Raw genomic sequence first — 27941 nt, forward strand, 5'->3', positions numbered from 1 at the left:
TTGTCTGCTTGGTCTAAAAGGAGAGAAAAGGCCCACAGACAAGACTGTTCTGCTCACGAAGAGAGAGAGGACTGCACTGAAGAAAAGCAATTGTAGGGTGTGACCAAAACGCCCAGAAAGTCTCAGCTACTGGAGGCCTCACCCAGTTTCTGCTGGTGCCTGAAGGCCCTGCAGCTAATTAAGCCATTTAGTCAACATTCCAGCCACTCCCCTGTCTGGGGGACTGATTGGGAAGGTTCAGTCTGGGAAGCTTCTGGGGCTAGAGAAAGAAATTCTCAGGCCTCAGGGCCAAATCCAGAGCTCTGTTAATCAAGGGAACACCTCAAAATCAGAATCCCATTGGGAAGGGAATAAATGCCCAGGCTCTTTGGTTGAAAGATCACATTTTGGAGAATCCAAATTTAGGTATGTTGATCTTGGCAATTGAGTCCTAAGGCGTCTTCCTGTGTCCTCATCAGTTTCCCCTGAAGGCCACGTTAGCTGAGCCCAGATTGGTTCATGGCTCCACCCTCCTCTGAGAAGGCTGGGCAGGGCAGCTGGATCAAAAGTGCCAGCAGGGAAGGGCCAGCCCTGGGTGGTTCTGACCCACCCCTTCCTGCCACCCACTGGTTTTTCTAATGCAGGTGTTTGTGCTTTCGCTCTCTTCTCTCTTCTCAGATTTCCTAGTCTTTGAGAATACTACCCTCTAGAACTGTGTCACACAGAACCTGTGACTAGAGCATGTTCTTTATCTCGTCACCCATTCATTCATTCATTCATTCATTTCTGTTTTTAAACATACAATAATTGAGCATCTACTATATGCCAGAAACCATGCTGAGTGTGGGGAAGACAGAGTCAAGTAAGTCAAGATCTTGCCTTCAGAGAGTTTATATTCTAGTGGGGAGACAGACAAGTACATTGTGATAAATACCTTGAGAGAGGTAAGCACAGGTAAGCTTGTGTAAGCTGCAGGAGGAGCGTCCAAAAAGCAAATTTGGGAGTCAACAAAGACTTCCCTAGGGAAGTCACACTTGAGTTGAGTTTTGAAGAAGAAATAGAAATTAGTCTATGAAGGCTGGGTTGGAGGGTAGAGTGGGGAGGACATCTTAGCTGGAAGAGACAGTTTGCCTCAAGGCAAACTGATTGGGGCCAAGTTCCGTGTGGCTCAAACCCAGAGTGCATGCCCCATGAATCTCCTCCAGTTTATTGAAGTTATTTATGTGAAGTTTTCAAATGTATTTTCATGTTGTTCCGTGAACCAGAGGGCGTGGCAGTTACTTCAGAATCAACATGCCTCTGGGGCCTGGGCTGGCCAGTGTGCTCCTAGGCCATGGCTCAATCTTTATTTTTAGAAAGGGTTCCCAATTTGGGAAGATCAAACACCCCCATCCCAGTCTGTCTCTTGGGCCTGGAGGTTTACTGTTCCTTCGTGTCTTATTTCTGTTTTGGGTGGTGAGGCTTTCTGGAAATGGGCAATTCCACTGGGTCAAGGCTGACTGAAGTCTCTACCCTGGGGAGGACTTCACAAAAGTCCAAAGGTTTTATACTTGAGACTGTCCTCCTGATGCTCTTTGAGAGGTAGTCTAGGCCATTCCACAGTATGGAAGCCTACAGCAGTGGGAACTTCCCAGGCTCCCACCCACTTGGACCCCCTTCTGGGATTTCCTTTTTGTAAAAAGCACAAATACCATTTGTTGCTAAAGTGATTTATTAAAACTCAACAGTAGCTAAGCTATCGAATGGTCATTTTGCACCATTTTAGGCATTTAAGACAAAGAAAGCAAACTAAAATTGAATATCAATTATATGTTAGATACTGTTGGTGCTTTCATAAGTATTATCTTATTGAAGGCTCTATAATGACGCAGTGAGTTGAATGTTATTGTCCAAGAGATTAAATGAATGCCTTGTCCCAGCCACAGCTGGAAGAGGTAGATTTTAACCAAGAATCCGATGACCACATTATTGTGTAATTTCATCCCACGGAGGTGCCTTCTCTCAGCTGCTAATCAGAGCCAGTGTTTTGACTTCTGGTTCTCGGCAGAGTGAGTGCTATTTTACTTATTCCTTCATGGTTTTATCTCCTATTATTTCTTCCTTCTCTCCTACTACTGCCTTGTGTGAGAACCTCCAAAGTCCCACCCGACTCTCTATTTGCCATTCATGTCATTAGCCAGTTTGAGCCCCTTGGCCTGGGAAGGGATATGAAGAAAGGATTCCTTTCCCTCAATTTTTCATCCTGAATGTTCCTGTGAGTGCATCCTGTCCAGTTCCACGGGATTTGACTATGAGTGAGATAGGTGGCCCCTCAGTGATTCAATGGTGGATTTGGCTATTGGCTGGTCCCAATACCAGTTCACCTGTTTGACTATATTCCCACTGCATTGACCCGCCCACCTTAGAAGTCTAGACTGAGAATTGGTCAAACGTGGATGGGGGATTAAGATGATGCCTGTGTCTGAATTGTATACTGAATTTGACCCCAAAGTCAACTTTAGTAGCACTAGAAAAACATGTTTATGTAGCAGAGATAGGAAAGGTAAAAATGGAGATAAAGACATAAAGAAATGGTTGTCACTGTTATTATTGGTTTGTCTCTTATCTCTAAGTCACCCATGATCTCTAAGCTCATTCAGTGCTGGATAGAATAGAAAGGAGGCTGCATCTCTGGAACTGAAGGCTATTAATTACCACCCCCCACCCCAGGAGAATTAGAGAATCACAGAATTTTAGAACATTAAAGAATTTCTAATCCAGCCCTCTTATTTTACAGATTAAGAGCCTGGGACCTCAAATATAAAAATCTGCTAAAACTGATACCTAAACCCCATTGGTATTTCATATTAAGAGTGTGTTTTTATCATTTCATAGTTCTTTACTCTTCTGTCTGTTGATTATGGTCAAGTAACTTTACATTAATCTTATATTATTTCTGACACAGCTAGCTAGCAGCAGCCCCGGAGTTAGAACCCAGACCTCCTGACTTCCCATCTCATGTTGTCTACTAGGTCCAATCCCATCATAATTTGGAATAATTGTAAACTGTGCTCTTTAGCCAGACCTTCCGATATTCAAGAAGAAGCTTAAGATGTATCATTTGTGAAGTCTGGTGTTCACTGGCAGGACCTTTCCAGAAAGCATTTAGGTGATCTAGGAAATGGACACAGTGAACAGAAGGAACTGAGGAGATTTGGAGGCTGTGAACCTCTGGGTTTCATTCATTCTCAGGATCAATGAGGACACAGTATCTGTCAGAGAGATTCTGACTTCTTGGTCAGTGGGCATCCTTAATATGGTTAAACCAGATCTTACAGGATCTAGCGTGGGGAAGAGGCTGGTTGTTGGAAATTCCCAGCTGTTTTAGAGTTCTAGTCCCTTTCCCTGTGGGTGTGACGTTCTTTCGGGAACCAGGGAATTCCCAGATATGGGACGGTCACAACTGTAATCACCGTTTTGTGGTGCTCAGAGCTGACAGCACTGGTATTTCTGGCATTCTTTTTCAAATATCTTGACCACCTTGGGGGAAAGCCTCATCAACAAACACTATTTTTTGCTCTTGAGGGTTTGACCTAGTGTCCCCCATTAGGGCCATTTCTGGACATTGTCTCTTCTGTGCCTCTGAGGTCTTTAGACTTGGGTAGCAGAGGGTCAGATGGGTGATGCCCGTTGCAGACCTCACATCCTCCGGGCAAAAACACACCGGTTGCTTTTAGGTTCCTTGGGGAGCGTTCTGTTGTCACCTCATTGAACCAAAGAAGGAGGAAAAAGAATTTGGTCCCATATAGGTTGACACAGAAGTGTGCAGGCAGGAAATCCGAATCCAACACCACATCTAATGAGCCTATTATTCGAGGCTCTTGGCAGAGCAAGGGAAAGCAAATGCAAATGAAAAGCAAGTCCTGAGAATTGTTTAAAATTTAGCACCGGCCCCATTACGCGTCCCCTTTGGAGTCCCAGAGGATGTTTTGCATGATAAGCTGAGCTTGCCTTTGAAACAGGACTCACTCACGTGGATTTGTGTGAGAAAGAACAGGGCAGCGACTGCAAGATTAACAGCTGTTTAAACAGTTTAGTGGAGAAGCTAAGGCGGAAGGAAATTATAGGTTCATTGTTCAAGTTTAAATTATACAAACAGCTCTCCCATCGCATGGCCTTACTTTGCTGGGCAATGGAGAGAGATGTGGCCTAATTGGCTTATACTGTATTAGAGAATTACATGGCTAAATCTTCCATCCAGAAGGCACCCGAGTAGAAATAGAGGTGGTGAACAGTGTGGGGAGAACATCAGGCTTGATGGATTTGGTAGAACCAAGCTACTCCTGGCCTTTCAAAATCCTTATTTCTTGGTTCCGTCTGCATGGCCACACGTTGTAGGGAGGGAACATTAATGAGGGAATAAGTGTGCACATTTGAAATAACTTATTGTCTTTATACAGTGGATCTACCCAGATCAGGCCTTCCCCTTTCTGTTCATTACCAAAGAAGTAAATCTGCAGGCTGTCGTGACCTCAGGCCTCCTCCTGTGTCCAACTCACCTTTCTCTGATATCCATTTCTTTTGCTTGGAACTGGGACAGTCATTGAACCTCCACCATATTCATGATGGTAATGGGATGCAGCATTACTGCCTTGACTTTTATTTGAATCAGTGCTGGTGCCAAAAACCAATGCGTGGACACCAAGATTGGCATCTGGTGGGAGCTTCGGGCTCTAGTTTGGACCAACAGATTTCCAAACTGTGTGTATGCCATTTATTTGCTAAGCTCTGGGCAAACTGCATAAGTAATTTAGGAGACCCCTTATTCCTCTAGGTTTCTGTTCAAATGTCCCCTTATCATGAAGCCCTCCTTCCCTGACCACTTGATGCAAAATAACTCTGCCTTCTTCCCACCTGTCACCCACTTCCTAGCACATTATCTCCACTTGAAATATATTTATTCATTTATTTGTTATCCCACCAAGATGTACAGCCTGTGAGAGCAAGGGCTTTGTCTATTTTGTCTATTGTGATATTTTATCACCTAGCATAGCATGGGGCCTGTAATCTATGCCCAATGGGAATTTGTGGAACAGATGCAGAATGGTATGAGGGGTGCTAGGTGGTATGCTGCCAGTCTACTGTAGAAGGGAGGGCCTGGTTCCCAGGAGAGAGCACAGTGCCCTCTATAGCTGCTCTGCAATTCTTAATTGCTTTGAGCAAACATTTATCAAGTGCTTTGGACCAGGTGTTAAATATCCCAGTCCTGCTCTCAGGGTTCAAATATTGGTAGAGGATGTAGACATTTAAATTAGATCCATCCTTTAAGATCCAGCTCTGGTATCAGCCCCTCCTGGGGGCCTTTCTTGAACAGTCTTCTTCTTCCCCAAAGCTAGGTTAGGCACCATTCTTACCATGTCCCGTAACATCCTGTACAGGGCCTTAGCACGGCCCATATGTAAAGCAGACAAGTACCATGCAACATGCTTTGTGTTTCCCCTTAAGAGTTCCTTAAGCACGAGGATTACACCTTACTCATCACTGACCATAGTGTTGGACACACAGAGTCCTCAGTAAATACCAGCTATCCTTGTTATTGCCGCTGTTACTATGTGCATTCAGTAACCAGCATTCACATAGCTGTGGATGTGTGTAATTTCATTTGAAAAACCATATCTGTTCTAGGGATGTAATGAAAGTTGTTAATAGAGTCAATCCTAAGAGTTCTCATCACAAGGAAAACATTGTTTTCTATTTCTTCAATTTTGTGCATGTATTAGATGATGGATATTTTCTAAACTTACTGTGATAATCACTTCATGTTGTATGTAAATCAAATTATTATGCTGATCTCCCTGTGCTATGTGGCTGCTTCCCACTAGTGTCCACCTAGAGGGGTGGGATAGGGAGGGTGGGAGGGAGGCACAAGAGGGAGGAGATATGGGGACATATGTATATGTATAGCTCGTTCACTTTTTTATACAGCAGAAACTAACACACCATTGTAAAGCAATCATACTCCAATAAAGATGTTAAAAAAATGATCATGCTGCTTACCTTAAACTTAGACAGTGCTGTGTGTCAATGATATCTCAATAAAACTGGAAGAAAAAACCCCAGAACTATAGGAGGAAATAAAGAGCATTGGAAATGGTGAATATAAAATAAAGCAAAAACAAAAACAAAACTATATCTGTTCTTCTGAAGATATATAAGGCTTAGAAGCAGCTCTGTATTATGCTATACAATATTATTTAATGTTATATTCTCCACTTCAAGCTCTCCTTGTTCTGGGGGATGCAGGGATCACTAAGACTGGTCTAGGACCTTTACAGAGTTCTCAGGGGACTCCCTGCATCCCCAGAGACCAGCCCAAGGCTCTGATGTACTTTAATAATGATTTTCTATGTGCAGAGGTTAGGAGCTCCTCTGAGCCTGGAGCACATGTTTAATTTCAAGAGGGCAAGTCACAGGCATTCTCTCAGTACTTGTGGGTTCATGATATTTTGACGCTGCCACTTTGATGCGGCTGTTTTGATTCAGGGCTTCAGGGACATTTTGTCGTGGCTTAAAAGACACATCATTAAACATACAGCGATTTTGTGCAACTAAGAAGTGTGGCCAGTAGGCATCCGACCACACTGCTGGATCGGGTGTGTATGTTAGCCTAATATTTGTGTGTTTTCACTTACACACGGCTGTCTTGATGCTTGACACTTTCGTTACATCGTGTGGATCCTGCCAGAATGTCTGGTTTAAATACTTGTGAGTCTCACTGAAATACCAACCATGTGCCTGATTCTAACTTCGGTGGCAGGAGGGCTTCAAAGGAAGCAGAAGGCAGGGGATTACACTCTCAAGGGGCTCATAGAGTTCTTGCCAAGGGCTGGCTAACGAATGCATTCACCATTTCTGAACACGTACGGCCCCCTTTCTCCGTTGGCAGTTTCCTGGTTTACAGCTTCAGATTACTGGCTGGAGAAGTGTTTAAAAAATATAAAAAATCCTAATGCAAGCATAGAAATATGGTCTATCCATGTTAAAAAGATAGTTTTGATCATTTCCCCTGCTGTGCTGTAAAAGAACTTTTCTGTCTGTTTCACTTGGTGATGGGAGGAAGTGGTACTCACTCCTCACGGGTCAGAAAGCCCCTGTCTGCTTGCTGTGAGCTTCATGCCCTATTTTCTTCTTTAGACTGTCTGAGCGATCATTAACACACACATATGCCGGATAGTCAGAGACTGCCCTCAGACTAACGAGATGAGTAAAATATTAGGCCATTAAGGGAAGACTAAAAAGCTTATATTTTGACTAATGTTATCATCTGGGCATTCTACCAGACCATGTCACATTAGTCCTAATTTTTAAATATTCTGTTATTTATTTATTTATAATTTTTACTTTTGATTGAAGTAGAGTTGATTTACAATGTTGTGTTAGTTTCAGGTGCACAGCAAAGTGATTCAGTTATACATATACATATATCCATTCTTTTTCAGATTCTTTTCCCATATAGGTCATTACAGACTATTGAGAAGAGTTCCCTGTGCTATACAGTAGGTCTTTGTTGATTATCTATTTTATATATAGTAGTGTGTATATGTTAATCCCAAACTCCTAATTTATCCCTCCCCCCTGCACCTTTCCCCTTTGGTAATCATAAATTTGCTTTCTAAATCTGTGAATCTGTTTCTGTGTTGTAAATAAGTTCATTTGTATCATTTTATTCTGGAAGCAAGTATATTAGGCAGCCTGTTATGAAAAAGTAAGTCTTGTGTTGGGTCCCTGGTCTTGACTCTGAGACTCTGGAAACTAAGCTTGGTGTCTTGAAAGAATGACGGTGCAACCGGGTGGGTCCTCGAACTTAAATGTCACCCTTGTCGTGAATGTTCCCTGGAGAAAGGAACCACTTGTGTTGGCTGCCATGCCAGGCCCCCAACATACATTATCATGTTTAACTTCCACAAGGTAGGTCTCGAGCCCTTCTTTCTATAAACCACACAGCTAGCAAGTGATAGAGTCATGATTTGAACCCAGGCTCTCTGTTTCCAAAACCCACACCATTTCCATTATAACAGTGATTCCAAACCACTAACCTGAAGAGTTCTGTTGGTTCCAAAGGAAGATCTCCCCAGTCTGTGGTGAGAATATCTGGGTAAAGCTGACACCTGCCTACCTGGGAAGGTATTGTCATTTATTCAGAGACTGTGACTTGTCTTTCTAGGTGTTAAAGAACTTTGTTTGTTTGTTTGTCACATGATGGTGGTTGTAAATGGCAGCTAACAAAAACGTCCTAAGACGTCCAAGTGAAAAACTGGCCTCCTTATGTTGGTCCCCAAGCTTAAATTTGAAATCTTATTGGCCTGGGAAATGACATAGCTGGAAAAAAAGGCAGTATACTCATTATCCTGGCAAGGGCTCCATTGGCAGAGTCTTAGCATAGCTTGGGTTCACATGGGATTTTTCTGGAAGAGGGCTGGGGTGCATCTACAGGTGAAGGTGATTGCATGCTTCTTAAAGCCATACTTCTTTGACACTGGGTAGCATGACTGTTGGCAGCTTAGAGGAGTCCTGATAATGCAGGTGACCTTTTAAAAACCACAACGGGATGAAGTTCTTTTAACTAGATAAACCATCTTTTCCAAAAGAGAGGTAAAACTTGAACTACTAGCATTTATGACTTTTCTGTGTCCAGAATGGGGAAGGCTTGAGCTCAGAGGCATTTAATTTAGCAGTGACTTAGGCTGTGATGCTCCAGACCTTAGATTATTCAAAAGCCATCTTCTTGCTGTTGATACAAGAATGAAAGAGCTCAGGTTTTGAAGCCAGGCATATGTGGAGTCTGACTATCCATTCCTTTTAGCCTGTGACCCTGGGCAAGTTACTTTCTGTACAACAGGGCAGAGATACTTGCCTCAGAGAGTTACCATGGTGGGCAACTCTTGGAATAACCTTCCACTGCTTATGTGATGCCTTTTCTGTGATGATCCAAGATAATAGGGATAAAAGCACTTGGCGTGTTGGCGTTCGGTGTGTCCTAGTAACCTGCTTATAGGCAAACTGGAATTCAGGGTGCCCTGAGTTGCCCTGGGTTTTACTTTCCTGCCCATGGTTCCAGATTCCCAGCTGTGCCTGGGGAAGGCTGTGTCGCCTCCTACAACCTGAGACCCTCAAACTGCAGAGATGCCCAGCGGACTCTAAGCACTGCCTCCCCTTCTGTTTTAGTGCCAACAACATGCCCAAGCAGGTGGAAGTACGGATGCACGACAGCCACCTCAGCTCGGAGGAGCTGAAGCCCCGGCATCTGGGGCTGCGCTTGTGTGACAAGCTGGGGAAGAATCTCCTGCTCACGCTGACCGTGTTCGGTAGGTGACAGGCCTGCCCCCACCCCCCTTCCCCTGGTCTCTCCTGGCTAAGTGTGGAAGCTGGTTCTGGAAGCCAGCCCTCCCCCTGGAAAGCAAGCCACACGCTCTGCCTGAATCTGCATTTACCCAGGCACGGCTGCCTCAGTGATAACCATCTTCCCTGCCACCTGCCCTAGCCATGTTTGCCTCCTTGGGAATCTCGTGGTTCTCAGATTTCAGTATGCGTGTACATTTCCCATGGCTATGCCAGCATGCAGATTCCCAGGCCCTACTCACAGAGACTCGGGGCCACTTGGAGTGAGACCTAGGAATCTGCATCTTAACAAACCTTCTAGGTGATTCCAAAGCAGATGGTCAGTATGCCACATTTAGAGAAGTAACTGTGTCCAGATAAAGGCAACAGTTGCCCTAACCCCACTAACAGGGCTCCCAAGGTCTAACCTTCTTCAAGCACCTCATTAACTTAGATTCCGTTAGCACATTAGCTAACGACGTCCGTGTGGAAGAGGCTTGTCCCAAAGCCTCGATCCACTCCAGCTCCACCTCAAAAGCCTTACTCCCCTGCCTCTGGCCTCACCCAAGCTCTGGTTGTCCTTTCGTGTAACTGTTGATACAGACTTGGCCTTTGGTTTTCAACCAGGATTGATTGATAATGGGGAAAATTGTGGTTTCTTATAGTGACAACTACGTCTTTTCCTTTCTCAACCCCCCCTCCTTGTTATTCCACTCTTATGAGGCTATACAATGAAACAATGAAGAGCCATCTACACACACACACACACATACACCCCCATTGTCCATGGCTTCTCCTTCGAGTCAGTCATCTTGGATGTCGGTGGACTAGAGTCAGGACTGGGAACTTGCCCCCCCAGCTCAGTTCACTTCATAGAAGAAGACCACAGGCGTGGTAGGGTTTTCCAAGGGTTACCCTCCACAGAAGCAAATTTCATTCATCATAGGTTTTGAAGAAGTGTGTTTTTCACCTGTGGAAGAAAAAAGTTAAGGCTTTTGGCCATGTTACTCCCTTTGCATATCTGGAGTAAACACCATAGCCACATACCTAGGACCTCCCTATCCCACTTAGACCAGTCATGGTATGACCCCACTTGTGGTCTCCAGAAGGTAGTTTATGTTGGCCATCAGTTTGGAGAGATCCAAGGTTTTCTTGTGGAATCCCTGCGTATGCAAAGTGAAAGGCTCCTGCTAGCATCTCTGCCCAAATTGTTTCCTCCCAAATTATATATTTTTAGACACACCCCCTTGACCTCCCCTAAGATCAGCAAGTCTCAAGATTATGTACAAGGACATAGAAGTCAAAGACAAAACTTCTTGAGGATAAGCCATGGGGAAATTATTGGAAGTCAAAGAAAATAGAAGAATAAAGAAGATACCCCAGCTTGGTCACTTAAATGTTTCTTTTATCTGGTATTCAGTTCGAAAGGGAAGAAAAACATTAAACACCATGGAATATGGCCAGCCTAGGCTGCAAAGAGAAGCAATATCTGGCACTGTGGATTATTTCTACTGACAGTCTGTGACTCTGCAAGTGGATGATATCCTCAAAGAAGTCAGAGTCAAGTTGCCAGGTTATATTTCCCACAAAGCCTTGAGAAGGCTCTTCTTGACTCTTCCACTGCTGCCTTTAAGATAGATGGAGATACAAAGTATTTTCTCAAGAGTCATCAAAATCAACTTCACTTTTCTAATGGTATTTTTGTTATGTGTTAGTCATCATCTGATGATGGAGAAGTAGGAGGAATGTTAATGTCATTGAACTACATCCCTAGAGCTATTCATTTGATGAGGGCAAAAGCTAAATTCATATTTTCCCCCCCTTTCTTATAGGTGTCATCCTGGGGGCAGTATGTGGAGGGCTTCTTCGCTTGGCATCTCCTATCCACCCTGATGTGGTTATGTTAATAGCCTTCCCAGGGGATATACTCATGAGGATGCTAAAGATGCTCATTCTGCCTCTAATCATCTCCAGTTTAATCACAGGTAAGACCACCTCTCTGACACCGGGCCAAAGCAGGTCATACTCCCACTCCAACTTTTGGATTGACCATAGATTCTCAATTTGGTTGAATCAATGAATGTGATCATCTGTGTCATTTCACTTCAGAGCCTTGGTTTTTCCTGTCTCTAAAATTGGGATAAGCAACCCTCAAAAAAGAGTTTGCCATCTATTGGTTGGTCCATCTGTCTTTCTAGCAACAAAAGATAAAAAGGAAATAGCCGCATGTTAAAAGTGATCATATCTAGTGATTTTAATTTTTAATGTATACTTTTCTCATTTCCCAAATTGTATTTGTTCAGAAACTGACAAATAAAGGTAACAAATAGAAAAAGAAATTTTCTCTTTACTACTTAATTGGGTATAGAGGGAAGTGGGTATTAAAAATAAATGAAATACTAGATATGAAACCCTTTGAGTTTTTCAGAAGAAAGGTACCCTTGATGTATAGGTCATGTTCACTTGTTTTTTTTGGCTGAAAGAGTTGTTTTATTTGAAAGAATTTTTTTCCCCTCCCAGGGCTTATACTGGTAGTTTCCTCCTTACCAAATAATATTACTCAAACAAGGTATAAATTGATGAAGTTTAGAGACTAAGCTCTGAGTTAGGGATGAAGAACCGGGCTTTGGTTTATATCTGGGTGCCAACAGGCTGGGTGACCTTGAGAAAGCTGTCCCTCTGGACCATCCACCTTATGAAGGTAGTAGTGAAGCTCTGGTAACTCCAAGAGATTCAGATGCTACAGTCTCATAGCTGGTTGATCAGTGAATCCAGTGAGGGAAAGAGCTGGGACTCAGTGTCAGGAGGATCTTATCATTCAGCCCCAGATTGAGTGAAGCTATGTTTTACTTTAAATGCTGCTTTTTAAACCAGAGAAAATTTGTTCTCCATGCCTGTTTAACAGATTGTACATTGGTCAACCTGGTAAGGAAACCTCACTTCCGTTGGCTAGAATTAGACTTCAGGTTGTAAGGAGAAATATGTCACATACGGGTCAGCTTCATTCAGAGAATTATTAACATCAATAGCAGCTTCCTCCCCCACGGCAAAAAAAGACTGATCTCCAGAAAGGGTTGCATCTCTCAGTCTAGTAAAAGCAGGAACTGAAACCAGGAAGTAGAAAAACGGAGGAAACTACTGGAAAAAAAACCCAATGAAGGCTGGAGTTTTTGTGACTTGCTTGGAATTTCCGCTAACCATCACAGAAGCTCCTGAAATATAGACGAAGCTCCCACCCGTGCTGGGTGTTTTGTGCACCTGTTCTCACATCCCTGCTTGAGATCAGAAAACGTGGTGCCCATCAAGTTTCACCTCAGGGGAATGAGAAGGCTGTGCTAAAATCACTTTTCCAGACTTTTGATTTCATGACCAGTAATGTATTCAAAAGACGTTTTGAATACATAGGGCTACCAATCTTTTATTTTCCTAAGTGAGGACATTAAAACAAGCAAAAAAACCCTAGTGTGTACCAGGACCACCACTTCATAAAGAAAGGATATCTTAATATCAAATAAGTGGGAAGGACATAATCTCAGAATGAAAAATTGAAGAGAGTATTGAATTTTAACTCACTATTGCAGACTGACAAAAAGTACTCACCAACCAGTTTACAAACCCTGAACCAGATGTCCTCCAACTCTCCCCAGTTCTCTAGAATCTCAAAAATATCCTTGGAAAATTGAATTGTAAACTGTGGAATTGGCCAGATATTCAGGTGAAGAAGCTTTAACTAACCATTAATACGTTTGAGTAATACGAAGCCGAGGGTTGGTTATAGGTATGCAGAGAGGGGCAAATAACAGGAAAATAATAGAACTAATACTTCTGGATTTCTTTTCCATGCAGGGTTGTCAGGCCTGGATGCTAAAGCCAGTGGCCGCTTAGGCACGAGAGCTATGGTATATTACATGTCCACGACCATCATCGCTGCGGTGCTGGGGGTCATCCTGGTCTTGGCTATCCACCCGGGGAACCCCAAACTCAAGAAGCAGCTGGGGCCTGGCCAGAAGAACGATGAAGTGTCCAGCCTGGATGCCTTTCTGGACCTTATTCGAAATCTCTTCCCTGAAAACCTTGTCCAAGCCTGTTTTCAGCAGGTAACCTAGAGTTCTGATACCCATTGTTCTCCAAACGCCTAAGTTACAAAGGTGGTAACTTAGAGACTGTTTCAACAAATCAGCTCTGGGGAATAATTTTTTTCATATTTATTCTCTGCCTAGGGGTTGTATGGGGTCATCTGGGGCAGGAGTTTCGGATTGGAGTCGTGTTGTCTTTGTTTTTTAACCTTCCCTTTCTTTTACAGTACACCTAATAACATTTAGCTCTGGAATCCCTCTTCTCCTTTTTTTCTTTGATCTCTTTTTCTCCTCTTTGGCTCTTGTCTCTGTGTCGTCCAAGGGGACATTTTGATCACCCTTGCCTACAACTCTCCAGAGTACTCAGTGGTTTTTGATCTTAGCAGTATAGCAAAACCACATGTGGTCCATTTAAAAATGCACGTGCTCTGTAGAATCAGAATCTCCAGGGTGGGCCTGGGGACTGGGTATTTGTCAAATTCTGGAATTAATACCTGAGGATTTTGAAAAGTTCATAGATGCACAGAAAGTAAAAATTCAAGTCCCCACGTCGCTTCCCTAGAGCTACTCATGTTTCCTCCTATATATTTTCTTTGTCACATACGCGTGTGTATGTGAGCATAAAATTTAAAAAAATTCAGCTCAGGTGGTACTGCATCTTACATACTATGTTACACCTTGCTTTTTCGTTTAACAGTGTTTTAGTGTCATCTCTCTCTTTCGTTTTTCATTGTTGTGTAGTATTTCTAAAGGATACATTCTAGAAGCAAAACTGTCCTGCCAAAGAGTTGATATTTTGAAGTTGCTGGATGTTGCAAAAACAGCCTTACAAAACTTGTATCGATACATATGTTCCTACCAGCTGCGCACAGGCATATCTAGTTTTTAACACACGACTTTTAAAACCAGTTGATTCTGCTGGGTGTGTTACCGACCAGGGCTCTTGGACTCTTTCATCAGAAATTGATAAGAGGCCAGACGAGAAATTCAGGCAAGGCTTTATTTGGACTTGTGCTGCCATACAGCGAAAACAAGCAACAGCTTCCCTCGCTCCCTCCCTGGGGTGGGGGGCAGGGCCGGCAAGCTGGTCCCTTAAATGGGGTGAGGGTGAGGATGGGTCCAGGGCTCAGGCGGGAGGGGTGGCTTGGGTGGCGTGCCCACCGCCTTGGTGGTGCTGTGTGCAGCTTTTGCTTTTGCTCCAGACACCTCAGAAGTGGCAGTTGGGTTTGGGGTCTTTTTGTATCCGGTTGTTCATCATTTGCCCCGACTGCGCTCGCACGCAGTTATTTTTAGTCCCTTATAGTTTCTTTGTATTCTGCTGTTTGTCCAGGTGCAAGCACTGCAGCAAAGAGTCCCAGATATCCCGGGTCCCAGATTCCAGCCTCTCTCAAGTGGAACCACTGAGTTAGCTGCCCAGGCCCCCCTCACCAGCCTGTTGTCTAGACCTAAGGCTAGTTTAGGTTCGAATGCACCTCAATTCACATTAACTCTGGTTGGAAGTAAACTAGAATCAAGGGACCTCCTTCAACCATTTCCAGGGAATCACAGAAGAATGCATTGAGGAAACAGGGTCACAGAGAAGAGAAGTCTGCCTTCCCAGCTGCCCCCAAAGTGCCGTATTGCGAATCACTGCTGAGCCCAGTTGACTCTGGATAAATCTGGAATATGGTCTCTGATTTCCAGTACCACTTCAGAGGCACTTGTAGCAAGGAGCTATATTAAAGGAAACATTCCAGGTGGGGGAAGTTGGGTGGGGAGTGAATAGAAACAGGCTAGGGAAGGGGTGCTTACTGGTATCCTCTCTGTGCAATGTGCCTGCCCCTCAGCCAGCCTGCTTAGAAAGATGAGTTTGCTTGCTTTGGGGTGATAGACGCAACCGGGTGCCAAGTCTATTCTTAACGTTTTGGAAAGAGCGCTCTGGAGCTGTAGCAGCTGGAGGCTGAGCTGGTAGGAGTCTGGGGGTAGGGGTCGCATCGGAGGGACGGGGAGGGACAGATCTGGGCCTCCCTTCTGTGCCCCATCACGACCACGCGCCATGCAAGAAGGGGTCCCTTTGGTCTGAGTCAGTGAGGCAGAAGGGAGAAGCAGGCAGCGCGCAGAGCTGTGCTCTGGGCTGGGGTGAATTTCTGCGGTGTCAGCCATACTTGTGCTCCCTGACCTGTCTGGCCAATGGGCAGTCTCTAGTGTCCCCCAGGGCAAGGGGCACTGGGGGGCACTAGAATAGAGGGCCACGCCATTCCCTGCCTCACCCCTGTCCTGGACCCACCCCTCCACTGACAACATTCCCATGAGGAGTGAGCCCTTAGCCCTCCAGCTAAGGCCAAGGACATGGTCCTTTGGGTTAGGACCCTCAGAGAAATAATCATGTGGAATATTTGACCGCAGGGTGAGGGAGGGTGCAGATTCCTTAAGCCAGACTCCAGGCAGCCCAGAGGAAAGGAAGCTCAAACTAGGTGCAATCTCACAGGCTTAGGAGGGCCTTGAAGAGGATTGGAAGAAAGGGAACTCTTTGACGGTGACATGGAATTACCAGAGAGAAAGGGTGCTGGGTGGTGCCTTCCGTGCCCTTGGAGAACAGCTGGGAGTGGTTTCTAATAGCCTCTCTTGGGTGGAGGGAGCTTCAGGGCCAGAGTTAGACACAGAGACGTGAAGAGAAAGGCGTGCTGTCTCCAGTGCAGAGGCTCCTCCCCCAAGGTGGCAGGACCTGTGTCTTGGAGAGCAGAGAGGCCTCCTGTTCACTGCTTCGGGCTGACTCTGAACCAAGGTGAGGTTTCCAAGGCGGCAACAGGCTGTCAGGTGTGTCCTGACCACATTCATCAGGCCCAATGAGAGTGACCACGTGGGGTCCTTTCTTCCGGGGAATTCAGTGAACTGGGTTTGCTCCTTTGGCCGATATTTGGGCACAGGATGCCACAGAGGATGAACCAGTCGGGGTCCCTGCTCAGTGGAGCTGACTTACATTCAGGGACTGGGGGGAGATAGACCAGAACAAATGTCAGGTAAATGCACAAGGTACTTGAAAATTAAGGTAAGTGCACTCTGAGAGCTGGAGCAGGATGATGGGCTAGTAACTGGGGGAGACGTCGGAGCTGAAACAATAAGGGGTCCGAATGAGCCAGCCCGGGGCTTCCCTGGTGGCACAGTGGTTAAGAATCCACCTGCCAGGGCTTCCCTGGTGGTGCAGTGGTTGAGAGTCCGCCTGCCGATGCAGGAGATATGGGTTCGTGCCGCGGTCCGGGAGGATCCCACGTGCCGCGGAGCGGCTGGGCCCATGAGCCATGGCCGCTGAGCCTGCGCGTCTGGAGCCTGTGCCCCACAACAGGAGAGGCCTCAGCAGTGAGAGGCCCGCGTACCACAAAAAAAAAAAAAAAAAAAAAAAAAGAATCCACCTGCCAGCGCAGGGGACACGGGCTCAAGCCCTGGTCCAGGAAGATCCCACATGCCGCGGAGCAACTAAGCCTGTGCGCCACAGCTACTGAGCCTGCGCTCTAGAGCCTGTGAGCCACGACTACCGAGCCTGCGTGCTGCAACTACCAAAGCCCGCGCACCTAGAGCCCGTGCTCTGCAGCAAGTGAAGCCACCACAACGAGACGCCCGCGCACCGCAACGAAGAGCAGCCCCCGCTCGCCAGCAACTAGAGAAAGCTGGCGCGCAGCAATGAAGACCCAAACGCAGCCAAAAATAAATAAATAAAATAAATAATTTTTTTTTTAAAAGAATGATCCAGCCTGAGGAGAACTGGGGGAAGAGCCCACTAAGCAGGGGCAGAGGCTCACAGAGGTTGGCAAGCATTTGGTGAGAAGAGAAGCAAGGCTGCTGAGTGGGGAGTGGAGTGGGTGCAGGAGGACCTGGTGGGCCAGGGTCAAACTCTGGTTCTTATTCTAAGAGTTTAGGCAAGGAGATAACTGTTCTTCTATTTTTAAAAAATCAATCTGGTACCTCTGGTTATAGACAGAGCTCCAGGTAGCTACTTACCTGGGGATCGCAGGTAGCCAGGAAGAGGAGGTGAGTCAGTGAGCAGACTTTTGCAGGTTTTAAGGCGAGAGACCCTGGTGGCTGGGACTGGAGTTGGCAGCCGGCTGGGGTTCTTCAAACCAAACAGGCTTGAACTGAGAACGCAGAGAACCCGGCCTGTCGTCCAACGTTCAACTCAGCCGCTGAGCTGCGCTCTTTGGAAGCTGGATTTTGGAGCTGAAGATAACTTATTTTGAATCCTGCTTCAGTAAACTACTAGCTGTCTGTCCTGGGGTTAGTTACTCAACCCTGCGAGCCTTGAGGGACTCCTGTTGACATAAGAAGTCATCGTTGTCAAAGGTGGAGCACCTGGCCGGCCCCCTGATCCTGGAAGCACCATATATTCAGGTCCATGGCCGTTACTCCTTTGAGCTTGAGCTTTGGCTTCTTTAACCTTCTCAGGATAGACCTACAGTTGGCTCTGATCCCCACTTCGTCCCCGGGAGGGTGACTCTGTTGTCCATGGAAGCTTCCCTTCAGATCCTTCCCGCGTTCTCTCTTTGTACCAGCGTTGCCCACACCAAGGGGGCCATGAGCTCCCTGTTCCCGTTCAGCTGGGGCTGCCCTTCTCCCTGCACAAGTGCATGTGGCCAGGTTAGAACACAGAGGACCTGCCTTGCCTCAGGGGATGCTGTGCTTCCCTCTCTCCCAGTTAGGAGAGCTGGTCAGGTCAGCCTTGCTTACTCTTGGGCCCAGCTGCTGGAGGGTTGGGTCCATAGAGTTTATCAAGCAGCACAGGTGGTGAAAGACCTCAGTGGTGGTCAGTGCATCTGAGTTGAGGTCCCAGTTCTCCCAATAATTCTATGACGTCTGATGAGTCACTTGACTTCTCCATGCCCCCTCTTCTGTATCTGTGCAGGCTTCAGCCATCTGTCGCCTACTACGTGCTGGCACTGACATTCTAGGATTCTGCTTGACTTCTGTTTTAATGCCCCAGGAGGTAGTGTTTCTCTGGGCTTAGACGTGAGTTTTCATAGCATGCAGGGTGCCTGGCACCTTTAAAAATAGGGTGGCCAGGGCTTCCCTGGTGGCTCAGTGGTTGAGAGTCCGCCTGCCGATGCAGGGGACGCGGGTTCGTGCCCCGGTCCGGGAGGATCCCGTGTGCCGCGGAGCGGCTGGACCCGTGAGCCATGGCCGCTGAGCCTGCGCGTCCGGAGCCTGTGCTCCGCAACGGGAGAGGCCACAACAGTGAGAGGCCCGCGTACCGCAAGAAAAAAAAAAAAAAAAAAGGTGGCCGCCCCAGATGTCGAGGAATAGCGTGAGAGCTTCTTAGGGGGCCGTTTGCACAGGGATGCTGGGGGAACATAGAGCAAGGCTTGGCATCACCGCCCCGAAGGAGTGGGTGTCCTCCCACCTTATATATGGAATATGAGCCAGTGACCCTGCCATGGGGGCTGCTGGCAGCTGGCACATCTGGCAGCTACATGGAGCTTCCCAGCAGAGCCAGGCTCTGGGAGGAGCCTCAGTGAGAGTGGGCCTGGGAAGATTCCGTGCGACAGGAACCAGGCAGGGAGAAGCAAATCAGGTGCATCATGAGGTGCTGATCTGACTTCCAACAAGACCCGTGCCCTCTGGTGGCTGACCAGATCCAGGACCCTCCACAGGGTCATCCAACTGGGTCTCGCATTTGCTACTCTCTCCATGGGAATGAAACAAGCAGACAGGCATCCCTCACCTTGAAGCTTGGGTCCCATGACCAATCACACTGCTTACAGTAGTTACAAAAGAATGTTATAAATCCCATCATTATCGCGGGATGAGGACGGTCGTATCCCACTGTAGCTGTGCCACGAAGCATCGCTCTGTCAAACACAAACACATAAAATATTCCCCAATTTCATAACCTTGTTTGGCCATTTCTTTTTTTTTTTTTTTTTTTTTTTTTTTTTTGCGGTACGTGGGCCTCTCACTGCCGTGGCCTCTCCCGTTGTGGAGCACAGGCTCCGGACGCGCAGGCGCAGCGGCCACGGCTCACGGGCCCAGCCGCTCCGCGGCACATGGGATCCTCCCGGACCGGGGCACGAACCCGTGTCTCCTGCATCGGCAGGCGGACCCCCAACCACTGCGCCACCAGGAAAGCCCTTGGCCATTTCTTAATTATAATATTTTTGACATATTGGGAATTCAAAAATTTACGGAAGCGGCCAGGCTTTTGGTGACCTTTTACACCAAACCTCTCATCTTTGTGGTTATTTTTTTCCCCACTCCATTAGATTCAAACAGTGACAAAGAAAGTCCTGGTGGCCCCTCCATCAGACGAGGACAGCAACGCCACCAATGCTGTCCTCTCGCTGTTGAATGAGACTGTGACTGAGCTGCCTGAGGAGACGCAGGTGGTTATCAAGAAGGGCCTGGAGTTCAAGGACGGCATGAATGTCTTAGGTAGGCACACTGGTCTTCATGTCCTTGGGGGAGGGGCCTCTGCCGGGGCCACGTGGCCAGCTTTCCCTGCAGGTCAGCGCCTAGGCATCCTGGCTTCCTTCTCAGAAAGCCGATCGCCCTGCTGTCCTGTAGGTGGAGCCAGAGGCCGTCCCTGGGGAGAGAATCAGAGGGTCACTTGGGACTGAAAACTGAGAGGTGAAGGACGAGGGAGACGGCAGGAGCAATACCACGTGGGGACGTGGCAGCCGGACTGGGGTGTGGGCGAAGCGCGGGGAATGACGTTCACCGGCCACATCTCCCCACTTTCTGCGTGGTGTTGGCAAGTCACGTTCTCTGACTTTCCACTTCGTGAGGTTACACATCCAATCCTTCCATTTCCTAAGCATTTCTTTTGGAGGCGCCCTTGTGTCTGTCCCAGGACTATGCTGGGCTTGGGGGCTGTCCCACCCCATCCCTCACAGTCTGTAAACAAATGCAGTGCTATCAGGAGTGAAAGTGTTGGCGTTGGTGCCCAGACGAGCTTGTCCGAAGGAGACTGTCTGGTTTAAAACTTTCTGGGATTTCAGTGAGCGTGGAACCTTGTAAGTGTCGCCCCAGGGGTTCTTTGGCTCTGACGTCAGACTGGTTTGGATCCAGTTTGGGTTATGGACCACTCACCGGTTATCTAATCAGGGGCTGGCTGCTCCACTTCTCAAGATTCATCTGTAAAGTGGGCACGGGGCTGGCCTTTCTCCTGTAGATCACTGTGAGGATTCAGTGAGACTGCGCACATAGGCACGATGGTACGCGCCATATGCTTTATCATGTGAGCCGCTGTCATCATTAAAGGCCGGGGATGGAGTGCTAAGCTGCTCAGTAGAAAACACCCCACAGAGGATAGAGACTCCCCATCGTGTGGGTGACCCCAGTTTGCTCACTTTACTCCCCATCCACCCTCCGGGTTCACTACTCACCCCCATAATAACCCCCATCCACTGTTAGAATGGTGTCCCAAGACAAGACATTTAGTCATAAGCTGGGAGAAATAGGAAATCTATGTGGAAGAAGTATGTTGATCCACGCAAGCGAGATTTCTAAGGATTTGCATGAGAGCTCTTTAGAAAAGGTTGAGCTCACTTTACCATCTAGGAGATCAAATGCCCTTGTCTCTTTGACAGGGACATCAGATAAAATACAGGGTGCCCAGTCTCATGTGAATTTCAGATAAACAACAAATAGTTTTAAAGTGTTAGGTATGTCCCAAATATTGCACGGGATATACTTGTACTAAAAAAGGTTTTTCATTGTTTTTCTGAAATTCAGATTTTGCCTGGGAGTCCTTTTTGTTCGTTCTAAATGTGGTAACCGTTCTCCTTACTTATCCAGAATGGTGGAGGAACAGAGACGGACGGAGAAGGATTGCCCCGCCAGTGGAAAGCGGCTTTTTCTTTGACCTGGCAGGAAGCAGAGAGGGAGGAAGAGATAAGCTGACCAGGTTGCAAGGCAACAGAAGATCAATAAACATTGGTGACAACCAGTGAGAGGCAGAGGAGGAAGGAGTGAGGAGAAAAGAGGAGAGTTCCCCTGAGAAGGAGGGTTTGCAAATATCCTCAACATCCAACCCTGAGTGGCTCTTCTCTCCCACTGTCCAGATATCTGTGACCCTCTCAGGCATTCCCAAATCCCCTTTGCCCCCCAAACCCTATGGTCAAAGTGGCCCCACTATTTTCTACTGTGGCCATGAGTAATGGGGCCAGAGCTTTGGGGTGAATCATTCAGAAGACTTTTGTGGTCATTTCCAGAGTCCTGGTGGATTCTGGGAAGTCACATGACCTTTGGCTGTACCGGGGAGTTTCAACACAATTCACGACTCTCTCAACCCCAGTGACCAAGTCTAAGAGGGCTTTGTTCAAATGAAACAGCCCTGTTCCAGCGACTTCAATGAGGCAGTGTTTACAGAGGGAAATGCACAAGCTGGCTGTGGGTTTCCAAGTGCAAATTGAGGCTCTGAAAGCTAAGGGAAGTTAGACTGTTGAGAAACTTCCCATTTACAAATCACAGCTGAAATAAGGTTCTTTCCATTGTCTTCCAAGGGCAGAGATGGTGGCCTTTTTTTTTTTTTTTTTTTTAATGGTTTTGGTTTGTTTTTCGGCTTTGGAAAGTCCTGAGGATCAAGCATTGCAAGAGTGAAGATAAAAATCCTGGCTCTGGCCCCCCACTTCTTTAAAGACTCATTTCTTTACCCCCGAAACCTCCAGACTGCTCCGGGCTCTACTTCAATCCCAACCACTTAAATCAACTCCTGTGAGAGAGCGCTCCTTTCAACATCTCTCTCTTATACTTGTAGAGATGGCCCGTTTCTGGTGACCCTGCCAGGAGAGCTATTTTATTCTAGTTCTTTGGGACCTTGAGACCTTGAACATTTTCTCTTAAGATTTCCAAATGGAGTTAACCAAGTGATACTAGCTATTCCCAGCCAGAACTTTCACAGATTATTGCTCATCACACACTTAGCAAACTCCTCTCTGTGGGCTTGACGACAGCCTAAATTTGATTTCCTCCATTACCACAGAACTGGGTCACTCTCTCCTGTCACTCCGATTCTAGGTCACGCTAATTCTCATTAAGCCTTTTATGGCCAATAACTCACTTGTAAGTCACTAGTTAATCTTTCTGGCCAAGAGCTACAAAGGGGAAGTATTAAATACCAAGGATTAACAATTTCAGTGCAAGTGCTAGATTCTTTTTGCTGACCGTAGCAAAGGGTAGTTGAACAGTCTGGGTGGACGTGTGCTTGGTGTGGGAGGTGAGTGGTTTTGGTGACTAGAGAAAAGGTAAAAGCAGAGGTTCAGAAAGAATTTTCCCCTAAGAGAATCATATTATAATGCTATCATTTACTTTGATACAGCTCAAGACTGCAGGCATGAAAGGACGGACGCAATAGGAAATTGGATGGAGTAGGGAGGGACTGGAAATGAAGTCTGCCAAACTGGGACAGGATAGGTGTAAGGAGAGGAGGGAGAGAGAGGGAAGAGTGGATGGCCCATACTGCAGGTCAGAGAAAACATCAGATGGGCAAGCAAGGACCCGTTGCCAAGGGGACAATGACATTGATTTATAGTCCATGCAAGTCTTCAGAGTTGGAGCCCCAAGATTGGCTATAACAGATTGAGAACTGGAGGGCACATGATGACTGGTTATCAGAAATCTGGAGAGCCTTCAGGCAGTAAGAGGGACATCCGTTAGCCATGTAGTATGCCCCAGTCCCTGGGAGGGTCTGGGTGAGACTCCAGGGTGAGAGGCTGAGGAAGAGGGGTGGGACAGAGTGGTGCCAGAGAAAATATCCTGGGGAGAGAGAAGCCAGGTCTTGCCTTGGAGGAGCTGACATATCAGGCAGGTCCCTGGACAGATACTCAGGGAATGAGGTAAAAGGTAACATAGAAATAAGACCCAAGGTTGGCTATTGGGCTTGGTCCAGGACCTAGTGCAATTTGATGCCAGCATCAAGAGGTGGGGACAGGGTTCTTCAAATCCTCCTGGCCTGGGATTAGATTGACCCTGGGGGCTGGGGGGAGGAGGGCTGCATTTAGATGGAAGTCAAGTGATATCAAGTGAAGGAAGAAGAGGGCCAAGGGGCTAGGAAGTAACAAAGACTATGTTCTCACTTTATGATCCTGAAAAAAAATACCCCACAATAAAAAAGAAAGCATTCTAACCATTTTGACCATGGAAAGAATGATGATGAATTAATAAATAACAGGTTAAATCCAAACAAATTGGGTCATTTGGGGTTTCCCAACTGTTTTGGATTTTTCATTGCTTTCCCTTGGATTTTTCGAGATTCTTCCTCCTTCTCCAATTAGGCACGCAGCAATAGGAAAAATATTTTATGTTTAGGGTTTTCCTAGAGTGAAACATACCAGCCATGCATTAACTTGGGATAACACCAAACTAATATAGACATAACCCTGGCAGAGACTGAATTGGCTAATTGGTCTCTGCTATTCTAAGACTGGCTCCAGAGTTTGCCTGATAATCCATCCCCAAGTCCCAACAAGCCTTCCTTCTTTAATCTATGTACTAGTGGAATCTGCTTCCACATGATTTCATAAGTGAGGAGGAGAGAGAAGAGAGCACTTTTTAGTTTGGAATGAAAATGAATCCCTTTTCTGCAAGGAACTAACCTGCTTACAGTTCAACTTGCTCATGTGGGAAGTATTCAGGAAAGCCATAATTATCCAGGGGAAAAGTGTGAAACCTAATGCTTGTGTCTTTTAGTGCCTAATTCATAGGGTAACAGGTGGTAAGAATGTGGCTCCATACACGGGGGATAGTAATGAACAAGGGAGAAGAAACACATACTTTGTAATTTGTCCTTCTGTGTCCTGTGATTCACCCAACAGGTCTGATAGGGTTTTTCATTGCTTTTGGCATTGCCATGGGGAAGATGGGCGAGCAGGCCAAGCTGATGGTGGAATTCTTCAACATTTTGAATGAGATTGTAATGAAGCTAGTGATCATGATCATGTGGTAAGTGGGCTTGTTCTTACTTCATGGTGGTGGCGTGTGAGATGGCCTTGGGATCGCCAGAGGACACTGGAACCCTCCCAGCAGGAAAGAGTGGGCAGGCGTGAACCAAGCAAAGGGCTCTCCAGAAAGACTCTGAGAAAGGGTTGAAAATCTCTTTTTTGGAGCTTTCACTAGAAAATGGGCTGGAAAACTATAGCCTGTGGGCCAGATCTTATCTGCCATTTGTTTTGTATGGCCCGTGAATTAAGAATGGGTTTCATGTTTTTATTTGACTGAAAAAAAAAATCAAAAGAGTAGTAATATTCCACGACACATGAAAATTATGTGAAATTCACATTCAGCGCCCATAAATAGTTTTGTTGGAACCCAGCCATACCTATTTGTTCATGTATTGTCAAGGGTTACTTTTGTGTGAAAAGACAGAGTTGAGTAGCTATGACCAAGACTGTGTAGCCTGTAAAGCCTAAAATATTTAGTACTTGGCCCCTTACATAAAAAGGGATGGCTCCTTCCATCCCTGCCCTGGAAGAAAAGACTTTAAAAAAAAAAAAAAAACAAAACACAGAAAGAAAGGACAGAAAAGCTGAAAAACCAGTTAGCAATCCTGAAGCTGAAAGGTATCAGGATACACTACACTAAGACAGGGCCAAGATCTCAGGGATATGGCATGACCCAGGGTGTCTGGAAGAACCACTGCACCAGTATTCTGGTGTCCAAAAGCAATGCACCTTAGACCTGGGTTACTCATGACTCATAGAAAAAAAAAAAAATGCAGTTCTCAGGCCATGCAAGAAAAAGTGAAATCACAAAAAGAATAGAACTGTAAGTGCTCTTGGAAATCTGGTCCCACTCTCTGGTTTTACAGCAGAGAAAACTGGTCCAGAGACACTAAATCTTGATTCTTTAACATCATCATGATCACCATCATCATAAAAAAAACTATCTTTTATTGATTTCCTCTTATCTGCCAAGAGCCATGATAGTATTTCATACCTATCAAATGTAATCTCCACAACCCTGCAAAGGTGGTGTTATGGTTCCCATTTGACAGAAAAGGCAACTGAGGCTCACTGAGGTGAATTAACTTGCTTAAGAGAATATAGCTAGGGAGAGGAAGAGCTGGACTCTATGCTGATATCAAAATCTTTGATATGTAAGTGGGTGGGGTTTTGTTGTTGTTTGAATCATGTAAGCAATATTGTCTCCACTTCATTTCATGTGTGTTTATGGTCAGTGGTTCTGAAGTATAGGGTAGCTCAGAGCATAGGTGTTCTCTTCTTCACCAAGGAAACTGCGTCACCTCCAGTCTCTGGAAACTTCTCGTGTCCGGTAGCTATCAGCCAGAGAGATTTTTTTACATACGTTCATTTCAGACCCCTATGACGGTCCTGTATGCCTGCCTAGTAGTAAGACCAAACCACATGTGTGTTCTATTTGCCACAGGAATTCTGCGTTACAGATTCCCTGTGTCCTCCTGCTCCGGGGCTCCCCACCAGCCTCCGCAGTCCGCCTCTGATCCCCCTCCGATTCTATGTGTCTTCCCCTGAAATTCCACCTTCTTTCTCTCTCCTTCCTTTCCTTGGCCCTTACTCCCAGCTTACAAGGGCACAATCTGTTCTCGACTTGTATTTTATCTCCAAACACGATGATGTACCTGTAGTAAACTCTTATTAAAACCTTAGGAACGAGGGGCCAGCTGAAAGCCCCAGGGTCCTAGATCAAGAAGATGTTTCCCATGATTTCATGAACCATACTTAATAGGTCTGGCTGGTGTTGATCATTACTTTCTTGTACTTTAGAAACATGGAAAGGATGCTAGTACAATAGTGTGTTCTTTCCGAGTATTGTACTGATTCTTCAACTTCCCAGTCAATGCTGGATTTCTGAATATGTCTTTTGTGTGAAGATCTAAAGTCACACACGATGTCATGCTGTAAAAATATTTTAAAAGCCTTTTAAATCCATTCTGAGCTTGCTGAGAGATTAATAAATGGTAATATATGAAGCAGAATAGGCCTCTTGGTTTTAAACCTTAGGATCTGCCTTCATTTCCTAAAATTCCTAGCAGAGTGAGCGCCCTAGCTCTAAATATGCAGTCTATTTTTCTGTATTATGATACCAGCGATGTGGGTAATGTATGAAGATTCCTTCCTTTATCCATATCACTGTCATTTCCATTGAGGCCTTGAAGCAGAGGGAATCTTCTAGGAAATCAGATGAGTCATGGGATAAAGTGTAGCCTCCCTTCTCTGCAGGGATGGAGTGGGTGTGGATCGAGAAGTTTCCTCTTCACTGAAACCAAATCTCCTAAAGATTTAGCATCACATCCCAGGAGATGAAGAGCAATTGTGAGTCAGGAATAAGACCTATGGAACAGTTTCTGACAGCTGTTGGGTTACCTCATCTAGGCCAACAGTCCGGAGGGTGTAATATGATGTGAGATGACAATCCTACACATTTCTTTCATTCTTTAGCTGCCTCATCAGCAAGTGAAAATGATGTGTGTGAGAAGGTTCTGGATAAAACAACCAACCACTCCTTAACTGACACCCTCAAAGCTTAAATCATCAGAGTTCTTTCATAGTCTTCTCTACGTGGTAGTAAGAAGAGTAGTAATAGCAAAATGCATCTTTGAGGAGATTACTATTATTCTAACAAGAATTATTATAAAATTATAACAGAATTATTAAATTCTTGCTATATGCTCAGTACTTTTTCAATTACTGTCCTGTACCTATTATTAGAAGATAATAATATTATAATTATTATTAAATCACAACTAAGATTTACCAGATTCCTGCTGTATGCTTAATACTATTCCAATACTTTACATGCATTGACTCATTTATTTTTCACAATAATACCTAGCAAAAATAGGTACTTTGGTGAGCCCTATTTTCCAGAGGAGAAAACTAAGCACAGAGGTTAACTCATTGCACAGCCTAAGTAATTGGAATTATAGAGAAGCATTACCTAAATCAACTTCCATCTGACCTCAGACTGGATTGAACGCAGGATCCTCCTCTTACTAGCTGTGTGACTTTAGGTAAGTTAGAAACACTCTAAACCCCTCATCCTGGTCTGTGAAATGGATTGATCATAGAATCCATATCGTAGGGTTGCTGTGAGAATTAAGTGAAATTATGACCAACAGTTATGGAGCATTTCCTATGTGCCAGGACCTGTCTGAGCATTTTGTATGAACTAGTATTACTATTGTTGTTACATTGTAATTACCATTATTATCAATTCAATCTGTAACCCTTTGCTTCTCTGTATTTGTGAATTCCTTAAGAATCCTGCAGAGCCCTCTGAATCACCAAAAAAAAAAAAAAAAAGAAAAACCTTCATTTTGGTGTGATTTTCATATCCTCATTTTTTCACAAAGTGCTTTAAAACATGTTTTTCAAAAAAACAAAAAACAAAAACATGTTTTTCAAAATCTGCAAAACTTAAATAGAAAGTAAAACTTTTCATAATCTCACCATCATAGAAGCATAAAGTGAGAAGTGAAATCTCTGCTCACTCTTTCAATTCTCCCTCCCAGTTAACCCACCACCACCACCATCCATCCATCCACCAGTCCACCCATCCATCCATTCATTCCTTCACTTCCTAAATACT

The 27941-nt window shown here is 45.6% G+C and overlaps 1 protein-coding gene across 4 annotated transcripts in view; it reads left to right on the top strand.

Annotated features, from left to right (window-relative positions):
- The window catches only part of SLC1A2 (solute carrier family 1 member 2), a 146504-nt gene that overhangs the window by 86960 nt on the left and 31603 nt on the right, over positions 1-27941 (top strand). For 3 of the 4 annotated variants that reach the window (XM_059069946.2, XM_067038015.1, XM_067038014.1), the window contains exons 2-6: positions 9184-9323; positions 11169-11321; positions 13183-13433; positions 19640-19808; positions 24191-24317. In XM_059069946.2, coding sequence (XP_058925929.1) covers positions 9184-9323; positions 11169-11321; positions 13183-13433; positions 19640-19808; positions 24191-24317 — 840 coding nt within the window. The remainder of the gene's footprint in view (positions 1-9183; positions 9324-11168; positions 11322-13182; positions 13434-19639; positions 19809-24190; positions 24318-27941) is intronic. The other variant, XM_067038016.1, reaches the window with a different exon arrangement.

This window comes from Kogia breviceps, chromosome 7 (genome assembly GCF_026419965.1).
Source record: "Kogia breviceps isolate mKogBre1 chromosome 7, mKogBre1 haplotype 1, whole genome shotgun sequence".
NCBI classification, from domain to species: domain Eukaryota; kingdom Metazoa; phylum Chordata; class Mammalia; order Artiodactyla; family Physeteridae; genus Kogia; species Kogia breviceps.